The 16,762-nt window shown below is 37.9% G+C and overlaps 2 protein-coding genes across 9 annotated transcripts in view; both read left to right on the plus strand.

Annotated features, from left to right (window-relative positions):
• The window catches only part of LOC306670535 (uncharacterized protein), a 217,077-nt gene that overhangs the window by 139,248 nt on the left and 61,067 nt on the right, over positions 1-16,762 (plus strand). The window contains exon 3 of one of the 8 annotated variants that reach the window (XR_013766435.1): positions 709-815. The exons of 6 other annotated variants lie outside the window; for them this stretch is intronic. The gene's annotated coding sequence lies outside the window, so the exon portion shown is untranslated. Of the gene's footprint in view, positions 1-708; positions 816-16,762 lie in introns of those variants that run through there. One more of the 8 variants, XR_013766436.1, reaches the window with a different exon arrangement.
• The window catches only part of LOC306670393 (palmitoyltransferase ZDHHC19-like), a gene marked incomplete at both ends in the record, with an annotated part of 31,073 nt that overhangs the window by 4,583 nt on the left and 9,728 nt on the right, over positions 1-16,762 (plus strand). Inside the window, 5 exons of the mRNA XM_079155076.1 lie at positions 293-363; positions 709-877; positions 8,434-8,513; positions 10,400-10,517; positions 15,502-15,601. Coding sequence (XP_079011202.1) covers positions 293-363; positions 709-877; positions 8,434-8,513; positions 10,400-10,517; positions 15,502-15,601 — 538 coding nt within the window. The remainder of the gene's footprint in view (positions 1-292; positions 364-708; positions 878-8,433; positions 8,514-10,399; positions 10,518-15,501; positions 15,602-16,762) is intronic.

The raw sequence follows: 16,762 nt of genomic DNA on the forward strand, positions 1-16,762 counted from the left end.
CAGAGGGAGGTAAAAGGTGATGTGACAGCCCCAAGGAGGCAGGACAGGTGTGCTCTGTTAGCACTCATCTGGGGAGAGCTGCTCACAGGTGGGTCGAGGGAGGACACACTTTCTAGGAATGCTGGAAGGCAGGAGGTTCTGGGTCTCTCTTGGGCTTCCCTGTCCTTGCAGTCTTCCACATGCCTGTGTTGAGACCCAGGCTTAATTGAGCAACTTAGGGAGGGTCCAGGGAAATGGCCTTGCCCATTCCTGCTGGTTCTGAGCTCCTCTTCCCATCCCCATCTCCCTCTAGCATGACAACGCATTTGACCAGGGCTGGGCCAGGAACTGGTATACCACCCTCTGTGCACCACTAGGACCCAAGTGAGTTGGTAAACCAGGGGCTTAAGTGGGGACGCTGGGGCTGGTCAGGAGGGCTGAAGCTGGGTCTCTTCCCTGATCCCTACCCCATCTTCCAGGCCCCGACACACATTGATCCTTTCCTTTGGGGTTTTCTCCAGAGCTACCTGGGGTCCCCTGTGAATTTCACTGTACTTTGTTTCTCTTGATTGTTGCCCCAAGAATTGGGGTAGAGGGAAACTGCATGCTGGATGGGCTCCTGGTTAAGAAGCCTGGTCTCTGTGCTTTGCAAGCTGAGTGGAGAGGGTGGTCAGGAAGCCCAGACCAAGGTGGGAAGTGACCCCTTATATTTGACCTGTCGCTTCCCAGGTACATGTCAGAAGACCTGCTTTTCCAGAGAGAGGAGGGAACTCAGTGGCCACCACTGGACACCATGGGCTCACCAATCCATTCTCCCCAGCGACTCCCAAACCTCCCTTGGCCCACGTCTCCATCTCAGGGTGCCCAAGGGAGCGGAGAGGCCACAGCCTTACGGGAGGTGAGGAATCGCGGGTGGCCATTGGAACACGGTTGTCTGTGGGTTGCATAGGTACTGGGGGAAGCCTCTGGGGTGGGACTGGTCCTTAAGCTGAAGCACTTGGTACATAAGGAACAGCATGATGGACCTAGGGGATTATGGACCTATCCAGGTCACAGGGCTTCAGAGCACACCCAGCTGTCCCTGGATAGACAAAGAGAAAAGACTGAATCATTTTCTGGCTGACCTTGGTCCAGTCCCTTCTTTTCTTGGCCTCAGTTTCCTCAGTTATTAATGAGGACTGAGACTAGTTTTGTAGTTACTGATTTCAAGCAGATTTCTTTTTATTAATGGATCCTTTTACTTGAAGTCCTTTGTGAAATATTCGGAATGGAGCATTAGGAGTACAGTGGGGTGGATAAGGCAAGCCCCACAACAAGGGACCTTGCAGTGACTTCTGGTGCCAGTCCTCTTGTTTGTCCTGCCTACAGATGCCCACGGACTTGACTCTGAGCTGTGGAGTGGACGTTAGGATGAGCCCCCATTTACTGACCCTGTGTTGAGCTTCCCATCAGCCCAGTGCTGTAGTGGGAGAGGCCCCAGAGGAGGCTGACACTCCCATTCACCTTCACACCCAACAATGCCAGGACACATAGCAGAGGCCCTGAGCCCCATGTGGAGTCCTCTTGTGCCTGAGCCCTCACTCACTCCCCTGTGGGAGTGCCAAGACCCCTGCCTGTTCTATACTCATATTTTTTCTGTTTCTTATGGCTGCTCTGCCTGTCTGTCCTTGCGTCAGAGAAGCATGTTACTCAGGGTGTGAGGGAGGCTCTGAGGGGCTGGGAAAAATCCCTTCTGGAAGGGAAGAGCATTGTTCTCTGAGACCCAAGCTTGGGAACCAATATTATCTGGCTCACTGAACTTGGGCAAGTCATGTACCATTTCACTCATCCTGAAAATGTAGTAACACTAAAAATTGCAGTGACTGAACCGACTGACTTCCTGGCAAGGGCTGAAAATGAGAAGAGAGAAAAACCCATCAGCCTGGATAATGCCACATGCACCTGAAATCATTTCATATAATAGAAAGGGAACATATTCATTATGTGCTATTATATGAATATTATATTAATATTAATAATATTAATATTATTGATATTAATATTCCAATGTGCTAGTATATGAATCAGGAAATACAAAGTTTCAGTTAGACAGTAAGTTTCTGAGACATAATGGACAGCAAGGTACCTGCAGTTACTTACTGCACACTTGAAACCTGAGTTGGGTGCAGGGGTGCACAACTAGAACACCAGCCATTGAGGAGGCAGAGGCAGGAAGATCACAATTTTGAAGACCAGTAAAGGAAAGAGAATTGTTTTGTGTCTTAAAATAAAAACTAAATGCAACTCCCCAAATCCTGGGGATGTAGGTCAATGGTAAAGAAGCCCTGGATTCAATCCTCAGCAGTGGAAAAGAAAAGGAAAGTTGACTAACAGTTTTGTGGGTTTTTTGTTTTCCTGAGATGGAGTCCCATTATGTTACCAGGCCAGTCTTGAACTCCTGAGCTCAAGCAGTCCTCCTACATCAAAGTCCTGAGTGCTGGAAGGCAGGTGTGCACCATTGTAATAGCTAGGAAATAGATTTTAAAGCTCGTTTGGTGGCACAGGACTAATTCCAGCAAGTCAGGAAACCGAGGCAGGAGGATCACAAGTTTCAGGCCAGTCTTGGCATTTTAGCAAGACTCTCTCTCAAAATAAAAAGGGCTGGGTCTGGGGATATAGCTGAGTGGTAGAATGTCTTGGGTTCATCCCCAAATTCTGATAAAAAAATGTAAGTGCATTCCATTACATCGATGAATTTGCACATTTCTTTAGATTTCTGCTGTGGGGTAGTATTAATAAGGAAGAGAACTTATGGCCTTGAAGATGTTAGCTAAGAGCTGTAGCACTGAGGCACGGCTGCAGCCCTCTATTTAATTTTGGGTCATTTTCTCGCTCTTAGTTATTGGAACACATCACTTTGATCTCTTTTCTTTTCTTTCTTTGGGTGTATGGTGGGGATTCCTGTGATGTTCAGAATTGTCTCAAATTACTGGGCTCAATTGATTCCCCTGCTTCTGCCTTCTGAGCAGGTGGGACTATAGGCACATGCCACCAGGCTTGGCAGTATAATCTTATATTGACAAGACACTTTACACATGATAGGAAATGCAATATATCAAACAGCAATTTAAGATGACTGAGCATAGTGCATATACCTATGTATATGTATTTTGGTAATCAGTAATGTTTATTTAATATCTAGGTTTTGGCTAATTTGCATTTTATCGTCCATATTAAAAATAATTTTAAACTCTGCTTTTTTTTATTACTTTGTCATAGTCTATTTTTCTTCTTTTCAATTTTAAGAATATTTTTAGTTGTTGATGGACACAATACTTTATTTTATTATTATTTTTTATGTGGTACTGAGGATTGAACCCAGTACCTCACAGGTGCTACATAAGAGGTCTACCACTAAGCCACCAGCCTAGCCACTGTGACATTATTTTAGATCTGAGCACACATACATTTTATTCATGGGCTTGCTATTTTTCCTAATTATAATTTTTGTGTTTTAGGGAGCACCATGGATTGAGCCCAGTGGTACTAAAGCACTAAAACACATTCCCAGCCACTTTTTTATTTTTTATTTTGAGACTAGATCTTCCAAAGTTACTTAGTTCCTCAGTAATTTGCTGAGGCTGTCTTTCAACTTGGAATTCTCCTGTCTCAGCCTCTCAAGTCCTTGAGATTACAGGCATTGACCACTGCACCCTGCTGCTAGTTCTTCTTTTAAATACATTCATGCTATGGCAAAGAAGGTTTCACATTTTTTTAACACATGTTTTCTGTACTCTGAAATTATTGCATTCTTTAGAACAATAAGAGAGACAATTAGTTTTGGTTAAAAATTAAGGAACTGAATACAGCACCAGTAAGATGATCTCAAAAACTATTCTTAAAACTCAGTAATGAACTATGTGTCTGCAGATTTCCATAGGGTATGTTAAGGACCCTATTCCTGCACGTGTTGACAGTGGTGACAAGGCTTCAGACAATCTGAAACAGAAGACAAATTTGAGAGATGAAGAGATTATGAAGAATCTAAGTAAGATACATACAGTTCACATTATTCATGAATTCACATTTCTTAATACATTGGATTCAAGTCTAGGTATACAATTCATTAGGAGAGCAGTTCCCTGGTGTGCAAGGCCCTGGTTTCTACCCCCAGCACAAAAAAAAAAAAAAAAAAAAAAAAAGTCACCGTTGTATTGCTCTATGCTTTTATTTTGCCTTATGACAGAAAGAAAATTTTATATCTTGTAAGAATATTTGCTTCAATTAACATGTAGTGAGCTGGGCATGGTGGCACATGTATATAATCAGAGCAGTATAGGAGATTCAGGCAGAGGAATTCAAGTTGAAGGTCAGTCTGGGTAACTGATTGAGAGCCTTCTGAAAATAAAATGTAAATATCGTTGGGGAGACAGTTCAGGGGTAGAGTGCCCCGGACTCAATCTGCAGTACTACCCAAAACCAGTGAAGGGTAATTAACATTCCTCTTGTTTGTCATGGCAGTGGGAACATATTTATTATGTATTGATAGGGAAGTCAGTTCCTTTGGGAGCCCTTCTTTCCTATAAGCCAAATCTAAAAGCAGATGAAGATGGAGATAGTTGGAAACCTCATCAAAGGAGGTTTGTACATATTTGTCCAGACCTATAGCATTTTAAAATAGAAACGTTTAGACATAAAATATATTCCAAGGAAAAACACTTTTTCCTTCTCCCTTTGATTTCATTAAATATTGGTGGCCTGAATCAATCTTTATAAATAATTTCAACAGTACCAAGAAGGGGGTAAAAATAGTGTTTGTTTAGAAGGCTACAGTAAGTATACATATAAAGAACAGTATGACCTAGAGACCTCATAGAAAAAATACATTTTAGATGGTTTGTCCCAAGCATTTACATGTTGTACATTGATTTGTTCTTGATTCCTTTGTACTGTGAAATATAAAACTGCTTTGACTGTGGTATCCTACAGATGTTTATATGAAATAGTCCTTATCTTAGGAGGGCTGCTGCTTTGAAAATATCAACTAGGATAGGAGTTGTGACTATTCATTTGTGAACTTATTTCTCACATCCAGTATCTTTGGTCCTTAGTATCTTGACTTGAACCTTAGTAGTTAAGTTGAGATTAAGTACCTACATAAGATTATTTGAGTTTCCTTCATATGTCCTATCCTCTTTTCTCATTAGTAAGTGCAAATTTAATGTGATTTTCTAATGTTTGGACTTAATGGTCATAAGTATTTAGTTCTGATTTTAAATCCAACCTCCTAATTTCCATTTCTTGGTGATAGGTTTGAATATTCAACAATAAATATTTGATTAGCTCTTATTAGAGTCATCTATAGAGTAGTAAGTGGTTTCCTAAATATATTAAAAGAAGATACAGTGGAATAGCCAGAAAAGCCCTTTAGGATCAGTCATTTGGATATCATTCATTTCTTATGACTAATTGTAAAGAGTTTCATAACTTAGCACTAGTGTGTAACCCATGCAGTGGAGTAGAAAAGTAGAGTGAACAGTTTTCCAGGAATGCCAAGTTCCTGTATATTTTTGGTACTGGCAAAGGAACCCAGGGGCGCTTTGCCACTGAGCTATCCCCCAGCCCTTTGTCTTTTTTGTTTTGAGACAGGGTCTCACTGGGTTTCCAAGACTGGTGTCAAGCTTGTGATTCTTTGGCTTCAGCTCTTGAACAGTTGGGATTACAGGCATGTGCCACCTACCCTGGTGGAATTGTCATTAAGAAATCCCTGAAGTCACAGGCTGACTAGAAGAACTGTTTGCTCCGAAATGTCATGATATTTGAGAAAATGAGTAGTTAGGTGTCCTAACTTCATGGAGAGTATGTGTCTTTTTGTTTCTGATATCGTTTGCTTTTGAAAAGTTTCTTCAGTGTTTTCTTTGAAACAAATTATCATTGAAACTTGATATGTTTGAAAACCACTGTTTTCAAATCAGTAGAGTTTACTGAAAAGGAATTATGATAGCAAAATTAATTTTTTAGAAATGTTTGACTGTGCTTTCAAAGTTATTTTTGTTCAAAATAGGAACTATTGTGACCATAGGTGACCCTATGAGAAAATATACAGGATTTGAAAGAATTGGAGAAGGGTAAGTGTTTATAATCATATTCCTAATATTCACTACTTATGGGTATTCAGCATTATCACTCTTTTCCCCTGAGATTGAACACTCACTATAATCTGTGAGTGGTATCCTGGGGGGTTTGTGTAAATATATAAAGCAATTATTAAAAATCCCTACTCGTTAGCAATGACTGTTCATCATTGTTTCTTCTTCGACCTTTTTTAATCATAGATGGTAAGGGATTCTTAGATGGAAAAATTGCCCATAACATATTTAAAAGTCAATTTCTTTGTAGGATTATAATTCATAAAAACATTGATTTGTGGCTGGGTATATTGTTGAGTGTGGAGCACTTGCCTAGGATATGTGAGGTCCTATGTTCCATCCCTGACATTTCACAAAGAAAAACAAAGCAAAGCAGAACCCCTTGCAGTTAGCTGGGCATGGCAGAACTCAGCTGCATTGGCAGCAATTCAGGAGCTGAGTTAAGAGAATTGAAAGTTTTCAGGCAGCCTCAGCAATTTAGTTTGGATCCTTAAATCAAAAGGGACTGGGTAGTTAGGTCAGTGGGAAGGTGCCAAGGGGTTCAACCGCAGTACAAAAAAAAAAACATATATATATATATATATATATAAAATGTTTTTGAATCATATCATTGAGTGTGATCTTTGAGTCTGTCTGTCTGATTTTGCTCCATAAATGGATTTCAGAGTTTACCAACTAATTTCATTCCTGTATTCCTTGAAATCAAATGAGCATCTTGATTTCCTAATGTTACTAATCTCTGGAAAATGATCTGTGGATTTAGAAAGAATTAGTGGATTTTAGAATGAGAATTTCTGAAACTTCCTAATGAGTTTCATTTTGACAAACTCAGTTCAGCACAGACTGAATAATAATAATAATTTGAAACTTACTGAATATTTTGAACATGGTAATACATGTTATATATTGAATAATTTAGTCTGAATAAATATTACCTACATAGAGAGACAGGTATTACAAATCCAGGTGAATTCCGTCATTTCTTTATGAATTCATTGTTTATTTATTTCATTATTTAAGTTACAGGAGACTGAACCCTGAGGCACTTGAGCACTGAGCTACTTCCTCAGATCTCCTACAGGCTTATTCCACCATCCCCAGCCAGGCATTTAGCCAATTCACAAAGGAAATTGCAGAAAAGATAGAGAAACTGAAACTTCATAGTTCAAAGTAGAGAATGGTGCATGTGAAGGATGCACATGAGCCTCCCAAGCACAAGGCCCTGAGTTCGATCCCCAGTACCTCCGAAAAAAGAGAAAAAAAAGGATGGAACCACCATTTGATTCAGCTATCCCATTCCTTGGCCTATACCCAAAGGACTTAAAATCAGCATACTACAGAGATACAGCCACTTCAATGTTCATAGCTGCTCAGTTCACAATAGCCAGATTGTGGAACCAACCTAGATGTCCTTCAATTGATGAATGGATAAAGAAACTGTGGTATATATATATACAATTTAATATTACTCAGCCATAAAGAATGATAAAATTATGGCATTTGCAGGCAAATGGATGAAATTGGAGAATATCATGCTAAGTGAGATAAGCCAATCTCACAAAACCAAAGGTCCAATGATATTGCTAATAAGTGGATGAGGACACATAATGGTGGGAGGGAGCGGTTAGTGTTAGGGTTAGAGTTAGGGTTAGGGAGGGAGGCAAGAATGGAGGAAGGAAGGTCTGTATAGAGGGTAAAGAGGGGGTGTGGGAGGGCTGGTGGAAAGGGAAAAAATAACAGAATGAATCAAACAACAATACCCTATGTAAATTTATGATTACACAAATGGTATGCCTTTACACTATGTACAAACAGAGAAACAACATGTATCCCATTTGTTTACAATAAAAATAAAAATAAGGATGCACATGAAACACAGGAGGAACTCCAGATACAGGTTACCCTTGGGTGGAGGAAGAATATCATAGGAAAGGGCGTGCCCGGAAATCTCAGGCTTATTTGCAGTCCTGTTTCTTCAGCAGGGCTCTGTATTCATGAGCATATGTTACTCTTTCTCTTATCTTTTTCCCTATAATTTTTTAGTCCTGAAATATTTCAAGTAAAGGTTTTGGCCACAAGGATTTCCTCCTGTTTTTCTTTCCTGGTTTTGTTTTGAAGATTCTAAATGCTGTGGATCCCTGTCTTGTGGAACCCCTACTTCCTCTCTGTCTAAAGAAAGAAAGAAAGTGTCATTTTGCTCTTCAAAGACTCTACATCTTAAGTGTTATTTAACCCTTTTTCAGTTGTGAGAAGTATAAAGTCTCTAGATAGTATAAATGGTAGTGATTTATAAACATTAACTCTGATTGTGTCTTTCCCCCCCTAGGCTTTCTGGTACAGTTTTCACTGCTGTCGATATGTCTTTGGGAAAGAAGGTAGCAACTTTTGTATACTTCCAGTTATTAGGTTAGCTTTCTGTTTAGGAGAAAAAACTAGATAAAGCTAACCAAGAGCAATAGAAATGCATTTTTAAAGTTGGATATAATGTAGGAATTCATTTAAATAATTTGATAGCTATTCTCACCTTAGGGGGAACAAAGAAGGAATTATGTCATGAATCAGCAAGGATTAAAAAATATTTTCCCAGGTTGCAGTAAAAGGAGGCTGAGTTCCTGGCACTAGACTGAAGCTAGATTGGTTAATCCACTGCAGATCAATCTGAAAATATTTAGGGTGTGTGTAGTGTAAAAATAGTCAGTGTGTATGTAAAAGTACTCCTTTTTTGTCAGTTCTGGTCTCACTACATATAACGTGTTACTATTAGTTATTAACTAGTTGGTGTTGGTTACCTTTTAAAAGAATGAGGGAAACCATTATTTTTATTCAATTCTATTTCCATTATAGGTTGCCATAAAGTGGATTCAATTAAATAAAGAGCAAAGAAAGGATCTGGTCCTTAATGAGTTATTCATAATGAAGAGCTTGAGACATCAAAATATAGTACAGTACATAGAAAGGTAAATATATGTGAGGTTCTTTCAAGCACTGGGATAAAAATGTGGAAATTCATAATCGCTCGGTTCGATGGAGGCTGTCTACTTCACAATGTCAATTTTGAGAAGTAAACTTAAGGGAGAAAGAGGAGAGGTGAAAATAGAATATTCCAAGTTAGATGGTGCTTTTTTGAGGAGGACATTACTTGGTAAGTGAGAAGGCGCCTAAATGCAGGACATTGCTGATGGTGTGAATATTCATTTCAAATGATCAGAAGCAGAAATATTAAGGAATGGTTCACTGGGATTTATGTCTTAAGCAGAGAGGTGACTAGCACAATTCTGAACCTTTTAGGAGAGTTTTTATTTCTATGCTGTTCTTCATGGGAAAATTGTATATGTGTATCAAAAGCTCATGTAGGCTGAGTTCAGTGGCTCATGCCTGTAATCCAAGTGGCAGGGAAATCTGAGGCAAGAAGATCATGAATTCAAAGCCTGCCTTGGCAAAAAAGCAAGGTGCTAAGCAAGTCAGGGAGACCCTGTCTCTTAATAAAATTCAAAATAGAGCTGGGGATGTTTCTCAGTGTTCAAATGCCCCCTAGTCAGTCCACAGTATGTGCACCTCCTCAAACAAAAATGCATGTAATTTAGAAATTGATCTTTACAAAGGACAAAACAGAATAGAAAACTAAGTATGTTATTCAATTTTTTAAAAAAACTTCATATTTCTGAATGAATGTTGAGTAGTAAAAAATGATACTAGTGGTTTTATTAGGGGGTTACAGGAGATTTTTTTCCACATATAAATTTGTTTAGGATGGAGAAATGATAAACTATTATGATACTTTAACCCTAAATCTGGAATCTGCATCCATAGAAATGACTTTTCAAGTATATTTTTCTTCCTTTCAAATAATATTTCAAGTCAGCATAGAATGGTAGTTAAGATAAGCCATAGGATTTGGAATCCATAGAACTTGACTTCAAATGCAGATTCTGTCACTTATTATGTGACCTCATATGAGCTAGCTAACATCTCCAGCCTCTGTCATCATATCTGCAAAAGAAGACCAATAATTCCCATGGGATAGAGTTATTTTGGATGGGAAAGTCTTATTTCTACACGTTGACAATTATTATGGGAAAACAGTGACGTAAAAATCATAATGAATATCCGAATGACCCCTGAGTACTTGTTTGTGCTGTTACATAGTAACTTTCCAGTTTTGTTCTTAGGTCTGCAACTATCAGTTCTCCAGTGTTCTTCTTATGGTGCTTAACATTTGAATGGTTGAACATAGAGTGCCACATATTTAGAAAACTTAAAATGTGAATATGTTTTTCATGGTCTATTTTTAGTTACCTGTTAGGACATGATTTATTTGTCATCATGGAGTACCTTTCTGGTGGGCCACTTACTGATGTCGTCACAGAGACATGTATGTCTGAAGCACAGATTGCTGCTGTGTGCAGAGAGGTACGTTTGCTCTATTTTGGATAAAGTAGGGTAAGGTGAGAGGAAGAGACGAATGGAGGAAAGGTTTTCTGAAGAGGCAATATTTATCATACACATTTTCTGCAAGGAATTCCATATTGATTTATCTTAAATGCCATTTTTAGCGTTTCATGTGTAGGATACCTTGGGAATGAAGAATAGGCCCTTTTTTATTTTTTTGTGGTCCTGGGAATTGAAACCATGTGCTCTCTGCCACTGAGCTACATCCCTAGTCCTTTTGACCTTCATCTTTTTTTTTTTTTTTTTTTTTTTTTTATTCTAATGCAATCTCCGAAGTTGCCTAGGCTGCCTTGGAATTTTTAATCCTCCTACCCCCATGTCAGTTGGGACTGGGATTACAAGCATGCCTGGTTAAGGTCTTTGAAGAAATAAATTCACAGGTGAATCTCATTGTAGACACCACCATAGTTTACCATCCAGACAGGGCAAATTGAGACTCAATGGGGATGCTATTAAAAACAAGCCCCTCACCAGGTGTGGTGGTACATGCCTATAATCCCAGTGACTCAGGAGGCTGAGGAAAGAGGATCCCCAACTCAAGTCCAGCCTCAGCAACTTAGCAAGGGCCTAAGGAACTTAGTAAGACCCTGTCTCCAAAGAAAAATAAAAAGGGCTGGAGGTGTAATCAGTGGTAAAATCTCTCTTAGATAAATTCCCAGTACCCCACCTCTCACCCCCCATCCTCTCCCACTCCCCACACTGGAAACTAGAATGAAAACGGACAATCTAAGACATATGTTTAACTTTAATATGATTATATCTGATTCTGGCTTCATTGAGCTCACTGAAGTTGAATAAATTGGTTGTTCCTTCATATTTTTTAATGCATTCTTGAGGTATTGTTTGCTTATGTTAGTAGAATTTTCCTAATTAGTCAAGTACTAGCCAACAACAAGTGTTTCATCTGTATGTCTTTAACCTTTCTACAAAGAAGACTTTATATGGTCTGCTTATTGTCATGGAACCTGACACGACTTTTCCTGAAGTCACAGGGATCATTGACATGAATGACAAACATAGAGACAGTTCTATAATACATAGTGAATTATAAAATTTGTGTAATATGTAGTGAATTATTTTTATTAAGGCAAAGTTCTGAAAAAATATAATTATGAGAAGTGTTCCACCTAATGGTTAAAGAAGAAATCAGGACTCTTTCATAGTTCTGCACATTATATCCCTTAACAAATGTTGTTTGACACCCTAAAAACTAATCAAAAATTTACAAGACTTTATCTATTTACTCTTAATTTGTTTTTCTCAAATTTTTCATAGTTGATATGAAATCAGTTTAATTGTTCTACTGACAATTACTTGTGTCTTTTTTGAAGTTCCAAAATATTTAAATGGTGACAAGTTTATTTCTACTTTTTGTACCAGGGATTTTCTGTGACTTTATTCTTTTCAAGAATCTTAGTAAACGCCTGGTAAAAATGATATGTTGATACCATTTATATCTTTTTTGTTCCTTGTATTGCAGTAGAATATTTCGAATGAGAGTTTTAGGATTTAGAAATAATGAGTAGAGTTTATTTTTCTACTCTGATATTAATAAGAATAAAAATATAGATAACTTTTCCCAAATTTATTATTTATCCTTTTAGTTTATATTCAGAGACCATAGGGGACAGAAAAATTTAAAAACTCATCTTATATTTGTACTTACGGAAGGGAAGTATTTTTCTTACTTTTTTTAATTTTTACAGAGTACACATTGATTGATTGTACACAAATGGGGTACATCATTTCGTTTCTATGTTTGTGCGTGATGTAGGTTCATACCATTTGTGTAATCATAGATGCACATAGGGTAATGACTTCTGTCTGATTGCACCATTTTACATACCCTCTCCCGCTCATTTCCCACTGCATAAAGTTCCTCCATTCTTCTCCGCCTCCCAATCCCCTACCCCCAATATATATCATCTTCCACTTATCATGGAAGACATTTGGCATTTGGTTTTTTGGGATTGGCTTATTTCACTTAGCATGATATTTTCCAAGTCCAACTATTTATCTGCAAATGCCGTAATATTATTGCTCTTTATGGATGAATAATATTCCACTGTGTATATACACCACAGGTTCTTTATCCATTCATATCTTGAAGGACATCTAGGTTGGTTACACAATGTACCTCTTATGAACTGAGCTGCTAAAACCATTGATGTGGCTGGGTTACTGTAGTATGTGAATGATAAGTCCTTTGGGTAAAATCCTAGGATTTAAATAAATCAGTTCAAAGGTGGGTCCATCCCAAGTTTCTTGAGGATTCTCCAAAGTGCTTTCCAGAGTGGCTGCACCAATTTGCAACTCCACCAGCAATATAAAAGTGTGTCTTTTCCCACACATCCACACCAACATCTAATATTGTTTATGTTCTTGATAATAACCACGGTAATTGGACTAAGATAAAATCTTAGAGTTCTTTCAATTTTCATTTCTCTAATTACTAGGGATGTTGAACACTTTTTCATGTTTATTAATTGCCTGTATATATTCTTCTGTAAATGTCTGAAGAATGGTCCAGTTCCTTGACCATTTATTGATTTTGTTCTTTGTATTTTTGGTGTAAAGTTTTGTAAGTTCTTTATAAGTTGTGGATATTATTGGTGTATCTGAAGCGCATGTGGAAAAGATTTTCTCCCACTCCGTAGGCTCTCTTTTCATGTCATTGATTGAATCCCTTGCTGAGAAAAAGCTTTTTAGTTTGAGTCCATCCCATTTATTTATTCTTGCTTTGATTTCTAGTGCTTTGGGAGTCTTGTTAATGCAGTGTGATCCTAAGGCAACGTGATGATTATTCAGTTTGTTTTCTATTTGGTGCATGATCTCTGGTCTAATTGCTAAGTCCTTGATCCATTTTGAGTTGATTTTTGTGCAGGGTGAGAAGTAGAGTTTTAATTTCATTTTACTGCATATGGATTTCCATTTTTCCCAGCAGCATTTGTTGAACAGGCTATCTTTTCTCCATTGAATGTGTTTGACTCCTTTGTCAGGTATGAAGTAACTGTATTCATGTGGGTTTGTCCCTGTGTCTTCTCTTCCATATCATTGGACTGCCTGTCTATTTTAGTGCCAATAAAATGACATTTATTGGCTCTGTAGTGTAGTTTAGTTTATTGCTCTGTAGTGTAGTTTGAGTTCTGGTATTGTGATACCTCCTGCTTCATTGTTCTTGCTGAGGATTGTTTTGGCTATTGGAGATTTCTTATTCTTCCAGATGAAGTTCGTGATTGCTTTCTATTTCTATGAGGAATGTCATTGTGATTTTAATTGGAATTTTATGGAATCCCCGTAGCACCTTTGGTAGAATGGCCATTTTGACGAGATTAAGTCTGCCTATCCAGAAACATGGGAGATATTTAATCTTCTAAGGTTCACTTCGAATTCTTCCTTTAGTGTTCTATAATTTTCACTGAAGAGCTCTTTCACCTCTTTTGTTAGATTGATTGCCAAGTATTTTTGTCTGAAGCTATTGTGATACAGCTTTGTCTGGTTTTGGTATCAGAGTGACACTAGCTTCATAGAATGAGTTTGGAAGGGTACCCTCTATTGTACTCTCTGCAATACTTTGAGGAGTACTGGTATTAGTTGTTCTTTAAAGGTCTTGTAGAATTCGGCTGAGAATCCATCTGCTCCTACCTTTACTTGGTTGGTAGTCTTTTGATGACTTCTTCTAATTCAGTGCTTGCAATTGATGTGTTTAAATTGTGTACGTCTTCGTGATTCAGTTTGGGAGGATCATAAATCTCTAAAAATTTGTCAGTGTCTTTGATATTTTCTATTTTACGTTATAATATTTTGAATGAGATTCTTAGTACTTAGAAATAATGTGCAGCCTTAGTTGTTCTACCCTAATAGTAATAAGAATAAAATACGACTAACTATTCCCAAATATACCATTCATTCTTTTACTTCATATTCAAAAGCCACTGGGCAGAGAAAATTTTAAAATCTCATCTTCTTTTTGTTGTTAAGGAAGGGAAGAATTTATTCTTACTTTCATCAAGAAAGAAAATATTTTCTGTTGTAAATGGAGACAATGACATCATTCCATGTATTTACGTTTAATTGTGGTGGTTTTTTGTGTGTCTGTTTCTTTTGTTCGTTTCAGGTCTGGGGATCAGGCCTAGAGTCTCACTTATGCTAGGCAAGTTCTTTACTAATGAGCACTACCATTAACATACTATTTCATTAGTGATGTCAGATTGTGCATATAGGTTAACATAAAATCTACCAGAGAAGAAATGAAGAGGACATTGGTTCATCACCTTGACAATTCCCTGAATGCAACCAGACCACCCTCATTAATACCTGCTTCTCTCAGGGACTCATATTCATATGTTTAGACTTCTGAGTACCTTCGGGTTCAAGTGCAAATAACTGCAGTTTATTCTCTACTGTTGAAGTAATTTCCAAAGAATTTATGTACTGTTAGGCATTTAAACCTGAAGAGCCTAGAAGTTGTATGGACTCATCCATCATTTTATAAGAGAGCACTGAAGACTAAGTTTAAAAATCCATGGCACAGAATGGGGCTGTAACTCAGTTGTAGACCATTTGTGTAGCATACACATTGTCCTGGAGTTGATCCCCAGCTTGGAATTGGTAGATGTCCGCAGTCTCAGCCATTCTGGCCAACACAGAAAGGCCTCACCTAAAACAAACAAAGTAGTCTCTAGGAAAAAAAGTCCTGATAGGAGATTATCTAATAAGTTCTCCAGAAGTGATCAGAGTATGGCAGGGATATTGCTACTAATTAAGATATTTTCAGCAATTTGCATTTGAGAGGAGGTTTTTCTTTATAAATGTTCAGTGTTGCAGGGGTTTGGGTGAGGCCTAGAGGTAGTGCTCAAGCCATAAGTACTACTCTAACTACATTGTGAACTAGGTATTGGGACTTTTCAGGAATGTTCATTGATATGTGTTTTCTTTTGTTTAGTGCTTACAGGCATTGGAGTTTTTACATGCTAATCATGTCATTCATAGAGACATCAAAAGTGACAATGTCCTTTTGGGAATGGATGGATCAGTGAAACTTAGTGAGTAACAAGTGAAGAAAAGCATTTACTTTTTTGCACTTTCCTCACTTTTTAATATAATATCTCTTCTGTTAACATTTTTCAAAATTAATATAAGGAAAGGGAAAGAATCAAGTGGTAAAGGCCATGAACTGGGAACTAGACTGGGTTTAAATAGCAGATTTGCTACTCTTTGCTGAATAATGGTGGGCAAGTTAATCTCTTTTTGTCTCTTTTCCCATTTATTCACTGAGGAGGATATTAGTACCAACTTCAGAATATTTAAGGAGTTTAAAAATGAAAATATCAAAAAACAATGCCTGAGACTCTCATAGCATTGATGCTATTTTGAAGAGACAAATTTGAATTGGTTCCTGCCATCTGTTGTACTAGATTTTCTGACTGTACTCTTCATCAATATCTGAGTTTGTACAGTATAGCCTCATCAAGGAGAAGGCTATATGACCATGATGTCAGAGATGACAAGGGACATATCCCACTTTTCAATGTTTTTTCTCCTTGAGACACAGTAGAGTCATGAAAATCAACCTGAACTTATTTGCTGTGTTCATAATCTCTGAATTCCTGCCCTGCCCTCTGTAGGTCTCAAGTAGAACTATGAAACTACAACCTCTAAAGGTTATTCAATCAGGTCCTCAAAATATAAGATCATATCTTTGAATTATCTTAGTGGGAAAGTTGTAAGTAGATAATCACATCCATTTTTGGATGTTTTTTGAGGACTTGGACATTTACCATATAAATGATCTTAGGTGAATTAACTAAAACTATATATGCTTTGTTTTCCTGTAATTGACGATGAGAATAATTGTAATAGTAAGCAGGGCCTGGAATTGTCGCTCAGTGGTAGAGAGCTTCCATGGCATGGGTGAGGCCATGTGTTCAATCCTCATCCCTGCATATAAATAAAAAATAGACAAAATAAAGCATCCTTTGACAAGTAAAGATATTTAAAAAACAATAGATAGCATAACTTGAGCTGGGTATAGTATGGCATGCCTATAATCCCAGTGATTTTGGAGGCTGAGGCAGGAGGATCACAAGTTCAAAGTCAGCCTCAGCAACTTAGTGAAGCCCTAAGCAACTTAGTAAGACCCTATCTGAAAACATATAAAAAGCACCTGCAGATGTTGCTCAGTGGTCAAGCAATCGTGGGTTCCA

This window comes from Sciurus vulgaris (genome assembly GCF_902686455.1).
Source record: "Sciurus vulgaris genome assembly, chromosome: 10".
Taxonomy (NCBI): domain Eukaryota; kingdom Metazoa; phylum Chordata; class Mammalia; order Rodentia; family Sciuridae; genus Sciurus; species Sciurus vulgaris.